Source organism: Procambarus clarkii, chromosome 91 (assembly GCF_040958095.1).
Source record: "Procambarus clarkii isolate CNS0578487 chromosome 91, FALCON_Pclarkii_2.0, whole genome shotgun sequence".
In the NCBI taxonomy this organism is placed as follows: Eukaryota; Metazoa; Arthropoda; class Malacostraca; order Decapoda; family Cambaridae; genus Procambarus; species Procambarus clarkii.
The window spans coordinates 1,980,422-2,000,986 of NC_091240.1; the positions used below are offsets into that span (position 1 = coordinate 1,980,422).

Here is a 20,565-nt window from a genome sequence, read left to right on the forward strand (position 1 = left end):
TAAGGTTTAATTAGTCATATGTTTTTTTTAAACTAATATAAAAATATATAGTATCTGAAAACCATCTTGAAGAATAAACTTGATTTGGGCCCTTAAATGAAGTTAATCAAAGTAACAATAAAATCTAAAGTTTCTAATACTGTTGGCATAATTTTAAATAATCTTGAAGTTTTGAGTTATTCAGTTGACAGGTTTGTCCCTAGAAATTGCATTGTAAGTGTGTGTGTGTGTGTGTGTGTGTATATATATATATATATACAGTATATATATATATATATATATATATATATATATATATATATATATATATATATATGTCGTACCTAATAGCCAGAACGCACTTCTCAGCCTACTATGCAAGGCCCGATTTGCCTAATAAGCCAAATTTTCATGAATTAATTGTTTTTCGACTACCTAACTTACCTAACCTAACCTAACCTATCTTTTTCAGCTACCTAACCCAACCTTACCTATAAAGATAGGTTAGGTTAGGTTAGGTAGGGTTGGTTAGGTTCGGTCATACTGTATATCTACGTTAATTTTAACTCCAATAAAAAAAAAATGACCTCATACATAATGAAATGGGTAGCTCTATCATTTCATAAGAAAAAATTTAGAGAAAATATATTAATTCGTGAAAACTTGGCTTATTAGGCAAATCGGGCCTTGCATAGTAGGCTGAGAAGTGCGTTCTGGCTATTAGGTACGACATATATATATATATATATATATATAATATTCGAAGAGAGGAATGAGACCAAGTACAGTATATATATAATATACTGTACTGGTTTATATTGAACGCTCCTTTCTTTCCTCCCCACATCCCTCTCTTCTTCCCAACACACATTTTCCTTCCACACACTCCTTCCCCACTCTCACAATAAGTGCTCATTCCAAAGACATTATCATCCTTTATGCAATATTCTGCTTACATTTTCTTAGCTACAATTGATCCCAAATAGTCTACTAATAATAATACAGTGCTGTACTGTAATGAAAGTCTTACTAAAAAAATACAGACCGTTCTTAAGGTAAGTAATTCTAATGAATGATCAACCTCCCTGGTTAAACACCTCGATATTTATCTAGATATTAGTGATGCTCTTAAGACTTAATAAGGTTCCAATAATAATCTATATGAACTTGTCCTAAACAGAATATTCCCAAATTATAACTGTATTGCATTATGAATTACAAACAGTCCCTGTGGTGAAGTGGTAAGACACTCGCCTGGTGTTTCACGAACACTTTGTCCTGGATTCGTATCCTGGCCCGGGTAGGATTTACTGGGCATCAATCTTTAACTGTAGCCTCTGTTTACCCAACAGTAAAATGGGTACCTGGTGGTTTAACGATTTGGTGGATCATATTCCAGAGAACATAGGATTAAGGACTTGCCCGAAATGCTATGGCTCATCAGATTTCCCACAGGCTTATCAGCGGTAACAGGGCTCTCTCTCTGCTGGACAACTGGCTGTGGTAAGGCTTCTCTTAATAATGTCATTAACCTCGCCGTGTCTTAGATGCCATCCTCCTGTCCTTTGGCAGAGAAGGCCATGCCGTCCGTACCTGTCGGCCACTGCCTCGCTGCAAATGCACCTGTATTCGGTGTGGATTGGGGCAGCGAGGCGGAGAGCCACAACAATGTGGAGGGCCTGCGGTGTAAGATGGGTGCCGGTTGCTAATAGGAAGTCACCTGCATGGGGAGCTGCTACAGCTCTTTAAGTTGGGCAGTGTCATGTGGTGTTGTCGCAGCTTCTTGGTCGGGAATGGGGCGATCCCAGCTGCATTGCTTATGGGTTTCAGGAGGCGGTGGTTGGGGTGCTGGCCCTGCGAGAGAGACCCATTTAGTTGTGGTCTGTGAAGCTGGGGTCATGTACCCCTGCCCGTTGAACTAGGTGCTCAGGTAGGATTTCCTTCACCAAGTTGTCAGACGCCACTGAAGAGGACAGGAACGCTGGTACAGCAATTTGTGTTGTTGTGGGTACGCCAAGGCCCGAGTTTGACAGGAAGGGAGGCCTGTTTTCAATGTGAGTCGCTGAGAGAAAGGTTTTGGGCTTTTTCTAGCATGGATTTCAGCAAGCTGTCGTACTCTTCTAATTTAATATTTTTGAAAGATGGCAAACATCTAAGATATATGTGTGTGTGTGTGTGTGTAAGAGTATAATGCGAGTATAAGTATGGACGAATTTGCGTGTTTACAGGTTACAGTTGTGTGTGTAAACTAAAGTGTTTGTGGACAGAAAAAGTTTACCTGTAGAATGCGGTAAAAGGTGATTGTCCATATCTATAAAAGACCTACTTTAAAATAAAAGTCTACTTTTTGTTTGGTAAGAGGTAGATTAAATAATATTTGTGTATTTTCATCTGTGGAACTACTCTTCATGAAGGCCGCACGTTGGGGGTCCTTGAATTGTTCTATCCCTGCGTATTGACATTCCGGAAGTCTGGTGAGCCAAGTACGTAGAATATAGAGTGACATAATGGCTATATATATACTGTATGTATAGAAACCAGTGGGTTAAGCAAGGATAGATCTGGACTATTTAAGACAAGAACAGTCAATGGGCGTTAATTGAGAACAATTTAGAAGATGTCATCATTTATACCGACTAAATCTTCGCTTCAGGCATTGTTATCCAGCCAGCACAGAGATATTCCCTGGGGGAATAATTCAACCATGGGGAAGAACATGACCCAGGGTAAAGTTCCTCTACAGGGTCATGGAGACGAACATGACTTTGGAAAGAGCTTAACCCAGGAGAAAAACATGACCCTGAGGAAGAGACCCTTTCTTCCTTTATGAGAGAATTTAATCCTAGGAAATAACTTAACTGTATGAAAGAATTTAACTATAGGGAAGAATTTAGAGGGATTTATCCCAGGGGAGAGCTTAACCACAGTGAAGTACCTAACCCTGGGGAAAAACTTAATTTTGATTAGCAACACACTGCTGTTGCTGTGTCAGCTCTATAGCATACGCCCCTGTCAGATTTTACCATTGTAGTGACTTCAGTACCCCCTACAACACGACGGAGGGTACGTAAACCATTTTGAGCTAGTATGTTGCACCATACAGATTCCGAGGATCCCATGGTGTTCAATTCTTCATTGTTGGTTGCATTCAGGTCCTCTTTTTTACATTCAGAATTAACCCACCTGCTCATGTTGTTCTGTCCTTTCTGAATGGTGGTTGTTATATCCTCAAAGATGGAATTTCTCTTCAATTAGAACTCTCGTCTCCATTTTTCGCTGATGCCAATGATGTCGGGTTTCTCGGCCTCCATGTATGCACACAATTTATTTGAAATTTTAATTTATTAGGCAAAATTTAAAAAATTTAGGCAAATTTATTTATTAGGCTTCTGGCATTTGTATAGAAGGAATTTTATACTGAGAGATTGCTCATGCACTTTGCACATTACTAAGTAATGCACATTGTCACTCACATTGTAGTACATTGTCACTCTGGTTTGGGGGTGGGAACAAGCTTGGCCCGACCGAAACGTTCCAAGATATATAACATTCTATTTGCTGGAAAACCACAATGAAAATGGAAAATACAACTTAGTTGTCTTTTCCATTTTCACTGTGGGTTTCATGCATACTTTTAAGCTCAGTGTTTTTAATCTTCGTTGCATAGCATTCTATATATATAAAAAGAAAGTGCCTGTCTGTTTGTCCAAGGTCGATTGATTGATAAAGATTAAGCCACTCAAGAGGTGGCACGGACATGAATAGCCCGTAAGTGGTAGATTTTTTGGACTGAATGTGATCTTTGGTCGTGAAAGGATATACAGTACTGTGTGCAAAGAGCACATTTATATCGTCAGTCCTTACTATGTGGCTGCTATCGCGGGGGAGGATACTGCTTGACAGTATTTATGAGAGTATCTCTCTGCTGGACACCTTCTTCTTTGAGTGGCAGTGTTGATGGCTTCAGGGTGGTAACTGCAAGATTCTGGGACTCTTAAAGTTCTAATAATGTCGGCGATGAGTCACAATAACGTGGCTGAAGTATGTTGACCAGACTACACACTAGAAAGTGAAGGGACGACGACGTTTCGGTCCGTCCTGGACCATTCTCAAGTCGATTTGAGAATGGTCCAGGACGGACCGAAACGTCGTCGTCCCTTCACCTTCTAGTGTGGTTTGGTCAACACTCTTCTAATGTCGTTGGTGTCCAAGGTTGGAGGACAAACTCTTATATACGGGCTGCTATAACTTCACCAAACTTTGTAAGGTGACTGGTGGGTATAGGGGGACGTCATAGGAGGATCAGGGATGGCTCCCCACGCCCTTCTGAAAGGGGAGTAGAGGTCCTATTTACCCCTTCACGAAATCATTGAGATTGAATGTTTGGGGTTGAGGCTATAAAATTTTGCCATTTGTTCATTATATATTTATTATTCAGGGGCTCCCAACCTTTAAATGACGTAACCTTTTGGGATCGCCGGATACCCCATCTATAGTTGGGGATTCCATCTATAGTTGGAGATACAGTACTTTAGAGATAAAGAAAAGTAAGTGGCGATCGAAACGTTCCAATATTTAACATTAATTAGTTGCTATCGTAACATTACAGCATGCAAATCATCAGAGACAATGAAAACACGCCCGATCGCAGCGTTCCAGAACGTAACGTCTTAAACCGGGCTGATATCTTCTAAGCAGCATGAAGGAGCTGGGAAGAGGAACTAGATGTGAAGCCTACTGACGGCGGTACGTGACTCATTGAGACAAGGACTTTCACCCAGCGGCACTCACCCACAGGTCTCGTGACTCATCTAACAAACTTCTTGAGGAATGCGGAGGAGAATTTGCTAATATGACAAACTGACAATAAATGTCAGGATGATGCGTGCTAACAGTTTGTTGATCTACTTTGATGGGAAACATTTTGAAGAGAAGCCAATGGGATTTTATGAATCTGCCAAAATTGCAATATATTCCTTGGTGGTCATTAATTAAGTGATTTAAATCTCTTTGTGGCTTTAACTATAGTGAAAGACTGGTTAATTTATTGGTGAATTCTGAGAGAGCGACAAAGAATTATATATATATATATATATATATATATATATATATATATATATATATATATATATATATATATATATATATATATATATATATATATATGTCGTACCTAGTAGCCAGAAAGCACTTCTCAGCCTATTATGCAAGGCCCGATTTGCTTAATAAGCCAAGTTTTCATGAATTAATTGTTTTTCGACTACCTAACCTACCTAACCTAACCTAACCTAACTTTTTCGACTACCTAAGCTAACCTAACCTATAAAGATAGGTTAGGTTAGGTAGGGTTGGTTAGGTTTGGTCATATATCTACGTTAATTTTAACTCCAATAAAAAAAAAATTGACCTCATACATAATGAAATTGGTAGCTTTATCATTTCATAAGAAAAAAATTGAGAAAATATATTAATTCAGGAAAACTTGGCTTAATTGGCAAATCGGGCCTTGCATAGTAGGCCGAGTACGACGTTCTGGCTACTAGGTACGACATATATATATATATATATATATATATATATATATATATATATATATATATATATATATATATATATATATATATATATATATATATATGTCGTACCTAGTAGCCAGAACTCACTTCTCAGCCTACTATTCAAGGCCCGATTTGCCTAATAGGCCAAGTTTTCCTGAATTAATATATTTACTATAATTTTTTTCTTATGAAATGATAAAGCTACCCTTTTCACTATGTATGAGGTCAATTTTTTTTTATTGGAGTTAAAATTAACGTAGATATATGACCGAACCTAACCAACCCTACCTAACCTAACCTAACCTATATATATAGGTAAGGTTAGGTTAGGTAGCCAAAAAAAGCTAGGTTAGGTTAGGTTAGGTAGGTTAGGTAGACGAAAAAACATTAATTCATGAAAACTTGGCTTATTAGGCAAATCGGGCCTTGCATAGTAGGCTGAGAAGTGAGTTCTGGCTACTAGGTACGACATATATATATATATATATATATATATGTCGTACCTAGTAGCCAGAACGCACTTCTCAGCCTACTATGCAAGGCCCGATTTGCCTAATAAGCCAAGTTTTCCTGAATTAACATATTTTCTCTAATTTTTTTCTTATGAAATGATAAAGCTACCCATTTCATTATGTATGAGGTCAATTGTTTTTTATTGGAGTTAAAATTAACGTAGATATATGACCGAACCTAACCAACCCTACCTAACCTAACCTAACCTATCTTTACAGGTTAGGTTAGGTTAGGTAGCCGAAAAAGTTAGGTTAGGTTAGGTTAGGTAGGTTAGGTAGTCGAAAAACAATTCATGAAAACTTGGCTTATTAGGCAAATTGGGCCTTGCATAGTAGGCTGAGAAGTGCGTTCTGGCTACTAGGTACGACATATATATATATTTTCCCAGTACTACATTCACCACCTTCCATCATAACATTTAATGTGCTACATGACCCCAAGTGAGGATAGATTTATTTTTTTTATTTAGCGAGATTGGAAATTAGTGGAATTTGCCATCATGCAAAGCAGGCATGTCAACCATGCGGGGCCCTTTGCAAACTCACCTGCGGCCCGCACGATGGGTACTGTAACTCGGTCATTTAACAGCCAAAATTGCAGTTTTATTAATTTAAACTATCACCAGTTCAGCCAGTTGTTGGAAGATATGGATAATCAGATTACCCATGTTCCATTCTACAAGGAAGTCCGCTGGATGTCATGTCACAAAATGCTGAAAAGATTGTATTTGTTGAGACAAGAAATAATTATGTTTTTGGAGATGAAAGGTCAAAACACAGAGGAAATAAAAGATGAAAGTTAGCTCCAGGATCTGGCTTTTGCTGTGGACATTACTGCACAATTAACTGATCTTAATTTGAAATTACAAGGTAAAAGCAAACTCATCACTCAGTTGTATGATGGCATCAAGTGCTTCATTACAAAACTTAGTTTATGGAAATCACAGTTGTCAAATGAAAGTTTAGTTCATTTTCCTAAGTGCAAAGAGCTGAAAAACACTGCGAATACTGAGTCTGTGCTTGGTAGTTCAGATTGATTGCAATGACAGCTTGAATGGTAGTTTAACAAAAATTTGTAGGCACAATACAGCATATGGCTAGCACATAAAAGAAGACAGCAATGAACACAATGATAAAGTTGTTTGGGTTAAGTATATAAAGATTGGGAGATTGGGTAACACTAGTTACAGAGCAAAATTAAAGCTCAGTGTAGGAAACTACGAAGACCATACGACCATATAGTCGTAGATATATATTGGGCTGTGGAATTAAAGGCCTTATATCGAATCACATAATGGTTTCAGGTACTGAACCCTCAAAAATGATCTTCACGTTATAAACAATTAAATAATAATACGTATATACTGTATATATATTATAGTCTATCAGTCACTGAACACAGCCATCCATCAGTGGTTGGGCAGCAGCGGGAGAGGTCACATACATGCACTCATGCTTATATACCGTAAGCAGATTAGCGATATTCCTGGCAAAGATTTTGATTGAATTCGAATTAAATGTTTTGACATTTCTTGAATTCTAGTGTCTTGACTGTTTTCTTTATATATAGTGAAGTGGAATTTGCAATAGTAAATTAAGTTTCGGTGTGAGTGACTTGTTTCGAGTCAAACACCTTCAAGGGATTTTTACTAGTCATCAAATAACGTTACGCCGATCTATATGGCCTCACTATATGAGTTTTCTATATTTTTACCATCCAAGAAATTCTGAAAATATTCAACGGAATAGTGGAAAGATACAAACGAAACATTTAATTCAATAATTTACCCGGACGATGTAAGTAAGGGAGGTAAAGCAAAAATATTGCAAAGGATAAATGCTAAGGTACAAGTCATTCAAAACTATATAAAAAAAGGAAAGAGTTCATATAAAATAGTTTAGTTCATACTAGAAAAGTCACGTTACCTACTCGTTTTCTGTGGTACGCGATTCCAATAATCTGACTCGCTATTAATTCATTACTCTATCGACTTCCTCATAGAAAGAAGATGAATAAAATTGAATGCATTAATTATAAAAGTGTCACAAACGAGATACATTTACAGTTTTTAATAAATGCTTGCGGGGAAAAATAGGGTTGGCGAGAAGCAGGCTGCGGTAGAGCAAGGTGTTCCTAAGAGCCCGAGACTCTGTGGCCAGACCTGAGGGAGAGAGGAGCCATGGGTCGACCGCTCCTCACTCTTGTGTAGCGGCCAAGGCCCCTAAATAACACCCTCGTGCATTGTAGCTCGTCGCCTCGCGCTCTCACACTCACCATGGAGTCCATCGACACTCTGAAGGAGGAGCTGGAGAGGCTCAACCAGGAGCTGGACCAGACGAGCAGCGAGAAGAACCAGGCGGCCCAGTACGGCCTGGTGTTGCTCGAGGAGAAGGAGAGCTTGCACTCCCGGTGCGAGGAGCTGGAGGCCCTCTACGAGAACACCAAGCACGAACTGGAGAGCACCAGAGAGGTGAGAGGCCCTGGGGCGAAGGTTGGGGCAGGGAGGAGGGGTGTTACCTGCCCTGGTTCACTGGTTGTGGTCGTCAGCTGTTAAGGTGGGAGGGAAGGGGTCGAGGCCCCCCGCCCCCTTCACCGCCGCCTCCATCCCATCTTCCTCCTCCTGGGTGATCCTCCCACCATCTCCCCTCACTCACTCACTCACTCACTCGCCCCGCCTCATTTATCTGCTATATTTTGTTGTGATTGGGGCAGATGTGTCCCTATCCACGGGGCTATCTTGCATGTTGGTTTGTTTTGGTTGGTGTGGGTGGGCAGGCAGGTGTGGTGGTGTGGGTGGGCAGGCAGGTGTGGTGGTGTGGGTGGGCAGGCAGATGTGGTGGTGTGGGTGGGCAGGCAGGTGTGGTGGTGTGGGTGGGCAGGCAGATGTGGTGGTGTGGGTGGGCAGGCAGGTGTGGTGGTGTGGGTGGGCAGGCAGGTGTGGTGGTGTGGGTGGGCAGGCAGGTGTGGTGGTGTGGGTGGGCAGGCAGATGTGGTGGTGTGGATGGACAGGCAGATGTGGTGGTGTGGGTGGGCAGGCAGGTGTGGTGGTGTGGGTGGGCAGGCAGGTGTGGTGGTGTGGGTGGGCAGGCAGATGTGGTGGTGTGGGTGGGCAGGCAGGTGTGGTGGTGTGGGTGGGCAGGCAGATGTGGTGTGGGTGGGCAGGCAGGTGTGGTGGTGTGGGTGGGCAGGCAGGTGTGGGTGGGCAGGCAGGTGTGGTGGTGTGGGTGGGCAGGCATATGTGGGAGGGGCAGTGTGGGTGGGCAGGCAGGTGGGGGTGGTGTACTCACCTAATTGTGCTTGCGGGGGGTTGAGCTTTGGCTCTTTGGTCCCGCCTCTCAACTGTCAATCAACTGGTGTACAGATTCCTGATTCCTGTACAGATTCCTGGTGTGGGTGGGCAGGCAGGTGTGGGTGGGCAGGCAGGTGTGGGAGGGGCAGTGTGGGTGGGCAGGCAGGTGTGGGCAGGCAGGTGTGGGAGGGGCGGTGTGGGTGGGCAGGCAGGTGTGGGAGGGGCAGTGTGGGTGGGCAGGCAGGTGTTGGTGGGCAGGCAGGTGTGGGTGGGCAGGCAGGTGTGGAGGGGCAGTGTGGGTGGGCAGGCAGGTGGGGGTGGTGTACTCACCTAATTGTGCTTGCGGGGGGTTGAGCTTTGGCTCTTTGGTCCCGCCTCTCAACTGTCAATCAACTGGTGTACAGATTCCTGATTCCTGTACAGATTCCTGGTGTGGGTGGGCAGGCAGGTGTGGGAGGGGCGGTGTGGGTGGGCAGGCAGGTGTGGGAGGGGCAGTGTGGGTGGGCAGGCAGGTGTGGGAGGGGCAGTGTGGGTGGGCAGGCAGGTGTGGGAGGGGCAGTGTGGGTGGGCAGGCAGGTGTGGGAGGGGCGGTGTGGGTGGGCAGGCAGGTGTGGGAGGGGCGGTGTGGGTGGGCAGGCAGGTGTGGGAGGGGCGGTGTGGGTGGGCAGGCAGGTGTGGGATGGGCAGTGTGGGTGGGCAGGCAGGTGTGGGATGGGCAGTGTGGGTGGGCAGGTAGGTGTGGGAGGGGCAGTGTGGGTGGGCAGGCAGGTGTGGAGGGGCAGTGTGGGTGGGCAGGCAGATGTGGAGGGGGTGGTGTGGGTGGGCAGGCAGGTGGGGGTGGTGTGGGTGGGCAGGCAGGTGTGGGAAGGGCAGTGTATTTGGGCAGGCAGGTGTGGGAGGGGCAGGCAGGTGTGGAGGGGTGGTGTGGGTGGGCAGGCAGATGTGGGGGAGTGTGGGTGGGCAGGCAGATGTGGGGGGTGTGGGGGGGGCAGGCAGATGTGGGGGGGGGTGTGGGTGGGCAGGCAGGTGGGAGTGGTGTGGGTGGGCGGGCAGGTGTGGGAGGGGCGATGTGGGTGGGCAGGCAGGTGTGGGAGGGGTGATGTGGGTGGGCAGGCAGGTGTGGGAGGGGCGATGTGGGTGGGCAGGCAGGTGTGGGAGGGGCGATGTGGGTGGGCAGGCAGGTGTGGGAGGGGCGATGTGGGTGGGCAGGCAGGTGTGGGAGGGGCGATGTGGGTGGGCAGGCAGGTGTGGGAGGGGCGATGTGGGTGGGCAGGCAGGTGTGGGAGGGGCGATGTGGGTGGGCAGGCAGGTGAGGGAGGGGCAGTGTGGGTGGGCAGGCAGGTGAGGGAGGGGCAGTGTGGGTGGGCAGGCAGGTGTGGAGGGGTGGTGTGGGTGGGCAGGCAGGTGGGGTGGGGCGGTGTGGGAGGGGTGGTGTGGGTGGGCAGGCAGGTGGGGTGGGGCGGTGTGGGAGGGGTGGTGTGGGTGGGCAGGCAGGTGGGGCGGTGTGGGTGGCCAGGCAGATGTGGGTGGGGTGGTCTGGGTGGGCAGGCAGGCGGGGAGGGGCGGTGTGGGTGGGCAGGCAGGCGGGGAGGGGCGGTGTGGGTGGGCGGGGAGGATCAGTGTGGGTGGGCAGGCAGGTAGGGAGGGGTGGTGTGGGTGGGCAGGCTGGTGGGGAGGGGCGGTGTGGATGGACAGGCAGGTGGGGAGGGGTGGTGTGGGCGGGCAGGTAAAGGCGTGGTGTGGGCGGGCAGGTAAAGGCGTGGTGTGGGCGGGCAGGTAAAGGCGTGGTGTGGGCGGGCAGGTAAAGGCGTGGTGTGGGCGGGCAGGTAAAGGCGTGGTGTGGGCGGGCAGGTAAAGGCGTGGGGTGGGCGGGCAGGTAAAGGCGTGGGGTGGGCGGGCAGGTAAAGGCGTGGTGTGGGCGGGCAGGTAATGTGTTTAGGAATGATGTGTATGTGCAAATAAGTTGGGAGGGCTGGTATAGATGTGCAGGTAGGTTGGCTTGGATGTGTGGATAGGTGGTGGGGATGGTGTGGGTGTACCATGTGGCCTTCATGAGGCCATTCCCCATGGTACCAGCTGAGTTGACTACCCCCCCCATGGTACCAGCTGAGTTGACTACCCCCCCCATGGTACCAGCCGAGTTGACCCTCCCCCACAGGACTAGCCGAATTGGCCCCCCTCCCCACGGGACCAGCTGAGTTGGCCTCCCCCTCCCCACGGGACCAGCCGAGTTGGCCCCCCCCTCCCAACGGGACCAGCCGAGTTGGCCCCCCCTCCCCACGGGACCAGCCGAGTTGGCCCCCCCCTCCCCACAGGACCAGCCGAGTTGGCCCCCCCCCCTCCCCACCGAACCAGCCGAATTGGCCCCCCCTCCCCACCGGACCAGCCGAGTTGGCCCCCCCCTCCCCACCGGACCAGCCGAGTTTGGCCCCCCCCTCCCCCCCGGACCAGTTGAATTGGCCCCCCCCCCTCCCCACCGGACCAGCCGAATTGGCCCCCCACCCTCCCCACCGGACCAGCCGAATTGGCCCCCCACCCTCCCCACCGGACCAGCCGAATTGGCCCCCCACCCTCCCCACCGGACCAGCCGAGTTGGCCCCCCCCTCCCCACCGGACCAGCCGAGTTGGCCCCTCCACCCCCACCCACAGGACCAGCCGAGTTGGCCCCTCCACCCCCACCCACAGGACCAGCCGAGTTCGCCCCCCCACCCCCACCCACAGGACCAGCCGAGTTGGCCCCCCCACCCCCACTCACAGGACCAGCCGAGTTGGTCACCCCCCCCTTTCCATGGAACCTGCTGAGTTGGCCCCGTAGCATTGCTGCTACCCACCACCCGATGGCATTGATGCTATAGTCCCGCCAGCAGCAATGAAGCTACTGTACCCCCAACAGCAGCATTGATTCTGATGTCCTCTCCCCCCCATGGCATTATTGCTGCTTATAAATTTCATAAGCAAGCACTGAAACTTCTAAGTCTATGGACAACACAACCAATATTTCAGATTTAACTTCATGATCATAATTTGATAGGGGGTGGGTGGGGGGGCTTATATGCAGATATTTCTTAGCGTGCCACTGGAACCAGCCCCCAGCTGGCCTATGATATTCCCACATGTTTCATATGTGAGAGGTAACCCCCAAGCATCTGGCTTTAAACCTTGAGTAGTTGAACAGACAAATTCTCTCATTATATTATGTACAGGTATATTCAATTATTTATACATACTGTATTTGTAACTAATAAATTTTGTAACCAAATAACTTTGTATAACCAAGAGTAAAATAATGAGGGCGGTTGAGGACAATATCCAAATGCATACTCGGGGTCTAAAATGGATCCCTTGAATGCAATTTATTATCTCCGAGGCTAAGGGTTCTCACATTTCCAACCAGAGGTGATACCCCCTTTATTTTATAATATAGTGCATGTGTGTGGAGGGTTGGGGGGGGTGTGCACATGTGTAAGAGATACATGGATATGTACATCATTTTAGTTAGGACAGTGATAAGTGGTCTTCTTGGCTTGTTGCCTTCTTTTAATACCTAGTCAGCATCCTATTTTTATTATTTTTTTTGTCCACTACACTCGATGCCTTTGAATATTTTTCAAAATAATTTTGCATGGTTTCTCCATTTGACTGAAGGAAGGAGAAAGGGTTTACGGAGTTCCAGCTCCTAGGCCCCTGTCTTTAGTGATTGTTTTGATAAGGCAACTGTTTTCAGACTTTTATGATAGCGCTTTCTTCCTTTATTCCAAAAACAGGCCACACTTTAGAATGCGTTGCCTGCTATTCAGTAAATACAGATGATTGACACTGCAATATTGTTTCCCAACTCCTAGGTCCTACCTCTAGCAATGTTAAGTTTCTTTTTTATCTTTGTGTGTTGGGCTTCCACACACCCTACTTTGTTTTATGAATGTTACTATTAGAGTATTTATGCATAATTGCACATGCCAAGCATTTTGTACTACAGTATGTACTGAATGTGTGACTGGAAAGTAGCGGGAGCACCAAATATCGACGTTTCGATAGGTGTTTTGTTGAATAAAGAGTGCAGTAAAATGAAGCTTGAATGTGAGTGAAACTTGACCTAGTTTTCCTATATACTATATATACTCCTATAAACTTTCCTAGTTCGGTATGTGCAATTTTATTAATTTGCAGGAACTTAACCCCTCCATGCAAATATTGGGGCAGCTAATTATCCATTCAATTGTGCCTACGTATGAATGTTACGGTATGCACACATCTCTTGAGGGGGGCTTCATTTGGCATAAGTGATCTTATGCCAAATGAAGCCCCTCTTAATATTATAATACTTGCATAAAAAGTAACCATTTCTTGCCTTTTATTTACATTATAAATTTTTCAGGCTCTTGCCAAGTTCCAGACAACTCACCGTGTCGCTACAGCCAGTGGTATTGAGACAGAGGAGAGCCTGCTTTCCGAATCTGCCGCCAGAGAGACTTCTCTCAACTCTCAAATTATCGAGCTTGAACTTGAAGCAAAACAGGTCTGAATTGTATTAAAATTTACTGTATGTATATATTTTGATAAATGTAATGCTCTAAAATGGTGTTTTGTGTAAAAGTAATTGTTACATTTAGTGAATTGTCAACATTTTTTGAGCTATATTTATTTCTCAAAAGCATAAATATTACTAAAACATGTATTCCTGGAGTGCAATGAAAATTACTTATAATAAAGCCTTTTTCATCAAAATTTTGTATGCTGTAATTTCAAGAAGAGTAATGTTAAGGTATTTATTAGTCCAAGACATAGGGTAGCTTAGGGTGACACTTCAGAACTTAACAGTTGGGTGATTCAGTGACTAAGTGAATGTGTAGATCTTGTAATATGTGAATTGCTTAAAGTTTGGGAATTTGAATACTGTATTTGAATAAGTTACTCATTATAAATTGATTTTTTGTTTTTGTAGTGCCGAGCAGAGCTAGAACGTGTTCAGAGTGAGAAGTCTCGTTACTATGTAGAACTTGCAGACTTGTTGAAAGATAAAGAAATTACTGACCATGAAAAGAAGCAGCTAAAAGCAGAGTTGAAAGACTTGAAATTTCGTGAAACACGGCTTTTCCAAGACTATGCTGAACTGGAGGATGAGAACATCACATTACAAAAGCAGATATCAAATCTCAAGTAAGAAACTTTGTTGTACTGTACCTTATGTTAGTTATAGAAATTTAATATTTAGTCTCAACAGATGGTCTTGCCTTGCTTGATGCCGCCGCCACAACTGTTCACATCACATCTTCTCGTATGACACTCCTTATTCACTTCACAATACCTGTTTGCACATTCTTTATTTGGGTCTCTCTTGCTCTTGCTTTCTTTTTCTTTCTTTCTCACTTCCTGTCTCTTGTTTTCTCTCTTGCTTTCTTGTTTTCTCTCTCTTGCTTTCTCTTTCTCTTGCTTTCTCTCTTTCTCTTGCTTTCTCTTTCTCTTGCTTTCTCTCTTTCTCTTGCTTTCTCTCTCTTGCTTTCTCTCTCTTTCTCTTGCTTTCTCTCTCTTGCTTTCTCTCTCTCTCTCTTGCTTTCTCTCTCTTTCTCTTGCTTTCTCTCTTGCTTTCTCTTTCTTTTGCTTTCTCTTTCTCTTGCTTTCTCTCTCTCTTGCTTTCTCTCTCTTTCTCTTGCTTTCTCTTTCTCTTGCTTTCTCTTTCTCTTGCTTTCTCTTTCTCTTGCTTTCTCTTTCTCTTGCTTTCTCTTTCTCTTGCTTTCTCTTTCTCTTGCTTTCTCTCTCTCTTGCTTTCTCTCTCTCTTGCTTTCTCTTTCTCTTGCTTTCTCTTTCTCTTGCTTTCTCTCTTTTGCTTTCTCTTGCTTTTGCTTTCTCTTGCTTTCTCTTTCTCTTGCTTTCTCTCTTTTGCTTTCTCTCTTTCTCTTGCTTTCTCTCATTCTCTTGCTTTCTCTCTTTCTCTTGCTTTCTCTCTCTTTCTCTTGCTTTCTCTCTCTTTCTCTTGCTTTCTCTCTCTTTCTCTTGCTTTCTCTCTTTCTCTTGCTTTCTCTCTCTTTCTCTTGCTTTCTCTTTCTCTTGCTTTCTCTCTTTTGCTTTCTCTTGCTTTCTCTTTCTCTTGCTTTCTCTCTTTTGCTTTCTCTCTTTCTCTTGCTTTCTCTCATTCTCTTGCTTTCTCTTGCTTTCTCTCTTTCTCTTGCTTTCTCTCTCTTTCTCTTGCTTTCTCTCTTTCTCTTGCTTTCTCTTTCTCTCTCTTTCTCTCTCTTTCTCTCTTTCTCTTCTCTCTTCTCGCTCGCTCTCACTTGCTCTCTCAATCTGTGAAAGTTTTTTGGGGGAAAATGTGGGTAAATATTTTTCAGAATTGTGAAAGGTGCTTGGCTGATGGCAGGAGGTTGGCCAAGTGGGTGTGGTTGTTTGGTGTTGGTCTCTGGACGCGAGGCGTTTCCCCTCGCGTGCCATTATCTGATTAAATGCTGGTGGGAACGGCGGCTGGCATGTGTATACTTCAAGTGTTAATGGTTCTGGTTAAATTTTATGCTAATGAGTTAGCAAAATTGGTGAGCATTATTATGTTTAGCATTAGTTTGTATTACTTTGAGCCGAGTATTTTGGTTTCTCTTCATTGTATTATTTGATGTTTAACCGGTTTATTGATGTTCATATTGTCTATGCATTCTCCTTATTTTGCTGTTCATTTTTATATACAACACCAGATTACCAGTATATTACCAGACATATACAACACCAAAACACAGATGCCGAAGAAATATAAGAAAATTCACTTTCGCAAACAGAGTGGTAGACGGTTGGAACAAGTTAGGTGAGGTGGTGGTGGAGGCCAAGACCGTCAGTAGTTTCAAAGCGTTATATGATAAAGAGTGTTGGGAAGACGGGACACCACGAGCGTAGCTCTCATCCTGTCACTACACTTAGGTAATTGCACTTAGGTAATTACACCAGTATATTACCAGACATTGTTAAAACATCATATCAAAGTTACTCTTTATTTTAAATGTTCACACTAAAGCAATCTTACATTGGTTGATAATCATTTTGTTGTTCCTTCTTCAGTAGTAAACATTTATAAATGCTTATTATTTACCCAATGTGGAAATGAAAATGCTCTTGTTGATAACATTTTGTTCAAAATTGTTTAATCCCATCGACAGAATACGAAACAGATAAGAAGTGGAAAAGAACTTCTTTAGTGTTGTAAATAAGAATAATGGATTAGATGAAATTATTAAAGTTAACTCTACCATTTCCAATGTAAATATAAGAAAATGAGAGCAGAATCATTGCATTAGCCTACAAAATGCTTGAATGCCTGGGCTACGAGCCTAGGCTCAATCTTGCAAGCACATACGGTATAGGCAAATACACCTCACCCACCCATAAACACACACTACTGTCCATATTGATTCTCCTCTTTTTGTGTGTGTATATCATAATGTGTACATAGGGAAGGGTCATTTATGTTTTTAAGAATATACATATTGTATTAGTGTTCAGTGGAATCCCACTCAAATGGAATGAGTCGCTTCATAACCCATTGGTCTGATCTAAAAAAAAATTGCACCAATATTTATGCTTTATTTTGTTCAAATGTTAAAACATACTGTGGTACATGTTTAAATATTAAAAATTATTTACAAAAAATATTTTAATTTAAGAAATATTTTGTTTAATAATTTAGTTTTCTGTTAAGACGTACCAGTTCAGAGAGTGTGTACCCCTGCTAAGCCATGACCCTTCCATTGCTGATCTTATGACTGGAATAAGATTTTGTCAGAACCTAATCATCAATTCAGGATTTATATATTTGCTGGGCTCCATTCAAGTGAGGATTTGAGCTCTCTTAATTTTAAGGCTGTGGTTGAAGCCTGAAATATCTAGTTATTTTATTTTGTTACAATACATAAAACTTTACTACAGGTCATCTCAGGTTGAATTTGAAGGAGCCAAGCATGAAATTCGCCGCCTTCAAGAAGAAACAGAGGTGCTTAACCAACAGGTCGAGGAATTGGCAAACCTCAAGAAGATTGCTGAAAGACAGATGGAAGAAGCCCTGGAATCCCTTCAAGCTGAAAGAGAAGCCAAATATGCCCTTAAAAAGGAACTGGATGGGCGAATGAATTCAGAGTCTATGTACAACTTGTCGAATCTTGCCATGAGCATGAAGCTCTCAGGTGAGTTGAAAATATTAGTTTAACACTTTCGCGCTCCGTAGAAACTCGCGGTTGACTGGGGGATCGTGGCCCCTCCGTGCGGGTAAGCGCGCGGTGACACCCAAATGTGTATACTCATTCCAGTTTTCTCACCTTAATTTTCGCGCTACGTCGCTCGTTTTGGTATCATTGTGTTCGCAATTAAATTCTCTACAGCTGTGTATAAATATAATGTCCAAAAGCCTAGCGTGACTCCCAACAGCAAAGCGTAAAGTCGGCAAAAACGCACAAAATCAGTAACATGTGCATTCTCCTTCCATTTTTTTACCTTAATTCTCGTGCTACGTCGCTCGTTTTGGTATCATTGTGTTCGCAATTAAATTCCCTACAGATGTGTAAGAATAAAATGTACAAAAGGCTGGAGTGCCTCCCCGCAGAAAAGCCTAAAGTTACCCGTGAACGAGCACCATTTTGTACATTGCAACCTAATGTTCAACTCGTTCAATTTGATAACATCAAATTTCGTGCTAGGTCGCTCATTTTGGTATCAAATTGTTCGCAATAAAAAGGCGAGTATTTTAAAACTAGTCCCAGAATAATAGAACAATAACTGGATTTTTAACAAATATTTTAATTCTGGACGCTCATCATCACAAATTTATTTATATCTTTCCAGTGTTCTGACATAAATATTTGTGTTACATCTTTCATTTTGGTATCAAATTGTTCGCAATAAAACGGCGCGCATTTTAAAACTAGTCCCAAGATAATAGGACAATAAATAGAATTTTAACAATTATTTTAATATTCGGACCAAAGGCCAATTTATAATATTTCAAGTGTTTGGACATCAAGTTTCATGTTATATCTTTGATTTTGGTATCAAATTGTGTGCAATCTAAAGGCGCTTATTTTAAAACCACTACAAGATTGATCTGATAAAATTTAAATTTTTAAAAAATATTTTAATGAGTGACTCAGTATTGCGTCGTTGGAACACATTCAGTAGAAAAATAAATGACGAGATAATCAGTCTGTGGAACCTCAAAGTGTTAAATGGTTGGTGTAAACTGCACTGATATGTGAGGTGTGGGTGACTAGCCTCTTGTTTACTTGTTTTCAATATTGTTCATATATAAATGTTGTAGGTCAAAATGTGAACGTCAATTACTGGAAAGATATTATCTTAAAGTAATTTAGTCCATCCTCCATGTTGAATATGCAGATAAGTCCTATGAAAGTACAAATAATGTAAGTACAAATAATGTCTCCTTTGTGTGTACTGTATGTTCAAAATTTACATCATAATATCTCAAGTTTGATTTTCAAAGAAAATATAAAATGTTTTACATAAATCTAGATTAATATATTTGGTTCAGCGTGGTATAGCTAGGCCTGGGTTAGGTGGTTTTGCTATGTTGATATAGATGTTCGTACTGTATTTACAGTATTGGCTAAGTGAAATCAGCAAATTTCTAGTCAAACATAATCGGGCTGAGAAAGTATTGTACAAGAGTCACTTACCGACATAATCAAACTTATCCGACACAACGTCAGTGTGTGAACTTGAGGAAATGAGGGCATAGTAAATTTTTGGGACCCAACCTGATCAACAAGTTGACTGACTACACACACACACACACACAAAAAAAAAAGTTGTAGCTGCCAAAGAGTTGGAGTATGCACAGATACATTAAAGTTATTGGAAGACACTGAATCAAATTGCTGGTTTCTTCTAGCATCAGGCATGGAGCCCCCCAAAGTGCTAATTTCATATGGTAAAATTTTCCATTCCATAGTGAACGGAAGAAATATTTTGCTGTACACCCAAAGATTTTAGTTGATACCACATTTGAATGTGCACATCAGAAAGAAATGGGTGGGTCACATTCTTGCAGCGTTGGTACCGTGATGTGAATTCCTCCTGGCTTAATGCTACGACAGTAGGAAGTGTGCCGTATGTGGGGTTTATGAAAACGACTAGTTGACTTAACAGATGCCTGTCATTGGTTTCGTGAGTTGTTCTTATTTGTCAAGCTACAGGGGGCCCAGAATTGTCTGAGGATGTAGGGGATGCATAGATAACAGATGTGTGATTGTAGTACAGTACTTGTCCCTAGTGTGGGTAGCCATATTTTGTAATTAAACTTGGAGTATTCAACTAGGAGGATGGGCTAAATAATTGGCACTGTGGGTAGACTTGTAAGCAAAATGTGAGCAGAGACTTGCTTATTAGTGATTTCCAGTTTTTGGTTGCCCGAGTGACTGTGTGGGGATGCATATATATGACTTGCCTAATTGTGCTTGCATTCATTAAGCTTCAACTCTTAGATTCTGACTCTCATCCTTTAATTAATTGGTGTTTAGGTTTCTAGGTTTACTGGGCTGTCATATCTGTCTTTGAAGCTCTGTATAGTCATCCTTCACTGCTATACTTAGTGCATTCCATTTTTTTGCTATTGTGGCACCAAATGTTTTCTAATGTCTTAACTCATTTTGGTATATTTTCTATGTTCCGTATACCACCGATTCCAAATGGTCTGTCAATGTTTGCTGTATTGAATTCCCTGAGAATTTTACACAGGGTAATTGTCACCCCTGATAATTCCATCTTCCAGTAATGTGATGTTTAATTCCTTTGGTATTGCCTGAAAACTCATAACTCTCAACTCTGGAGCTAGTCTTTACTGCCAAATTTCTTCCCTGAACTGGTCATTCTTCCTTGCAGGTACAGTGTAGAGGAATAGCTTTTGGGCCCACTTTTACTATCAGGTTTCTGCTTTTCACATTGTGGATGTGTTGCACTCGTTGAGTACTTGCACAATGAAAAAAGTACTTCTTGCATCCCACTAGTTCATGTGCATGTTTCCAATGGATTAGAGTGGAGGAGAATATATATATATATTTGACAATCTACCTGTTCTGTTATATTCTGGCACATGTTTAGGTAGTACAGATTTTGGCGAGAGTGATGGTGAAGATGACACACCTGTCCTGCGGAGGTTGGAGTCAGAGTTGCTGAGTGCCGGTGGCGGCACAGCAGAAATGGGAGGCGACCTTTTCTCGGAGATCCATTTGAATGAACTGCGTA

At 43.3% G+C, this 20,565-nt stretch overlaps 1 protein-coding gene across 5 annotated transcripts in view; it reads left to right on the forward strand.

The window, feature by feature from the left end:
* Nucleotides 1–8,179: 8,179 nt before the first annotated feature.
* BicD (protein bicaudal D) overlaps nt 8,180–20,565 on the forward strand; it is a 30,442-nt gene continuing 18,056 nt past the window's right edge. For 2 of the 5 annotated variants that reach the window (XM_069318628.1, XM_045767855.2), the window contains exons 1-5: nt 8,180–8,520; nt 13,715–13,855; nt 14,282–14,496; nt 17,242–17,495; nt 20,431–20,565. The exon at nt 20,431–20,565 is cut by the window's right edge and continues 23 nt beyond it. In XM_069318628.1, the coding sequence (XP_069174729.1) occupies nt 8,326–8,520; nt 13,715–13,855; nt 14,282–14,496; nt 17,242–17,495; nt 20,431–20,565 (940 nt within the window). In that variant the 5' untranslated portion in view covers nt 8,180–8,325. Of the gene's footprint in view, nt 8,521–13,714; nt 13,856–14,281; nt 14,497–17,241; nt 17,496–20,421 lie in introns of all 5 variants that reach the window. The other 3 variants (XM_045767853.2, XM_045767854.2, XM_069318629.1) reach the window with 2 other exon arrangements.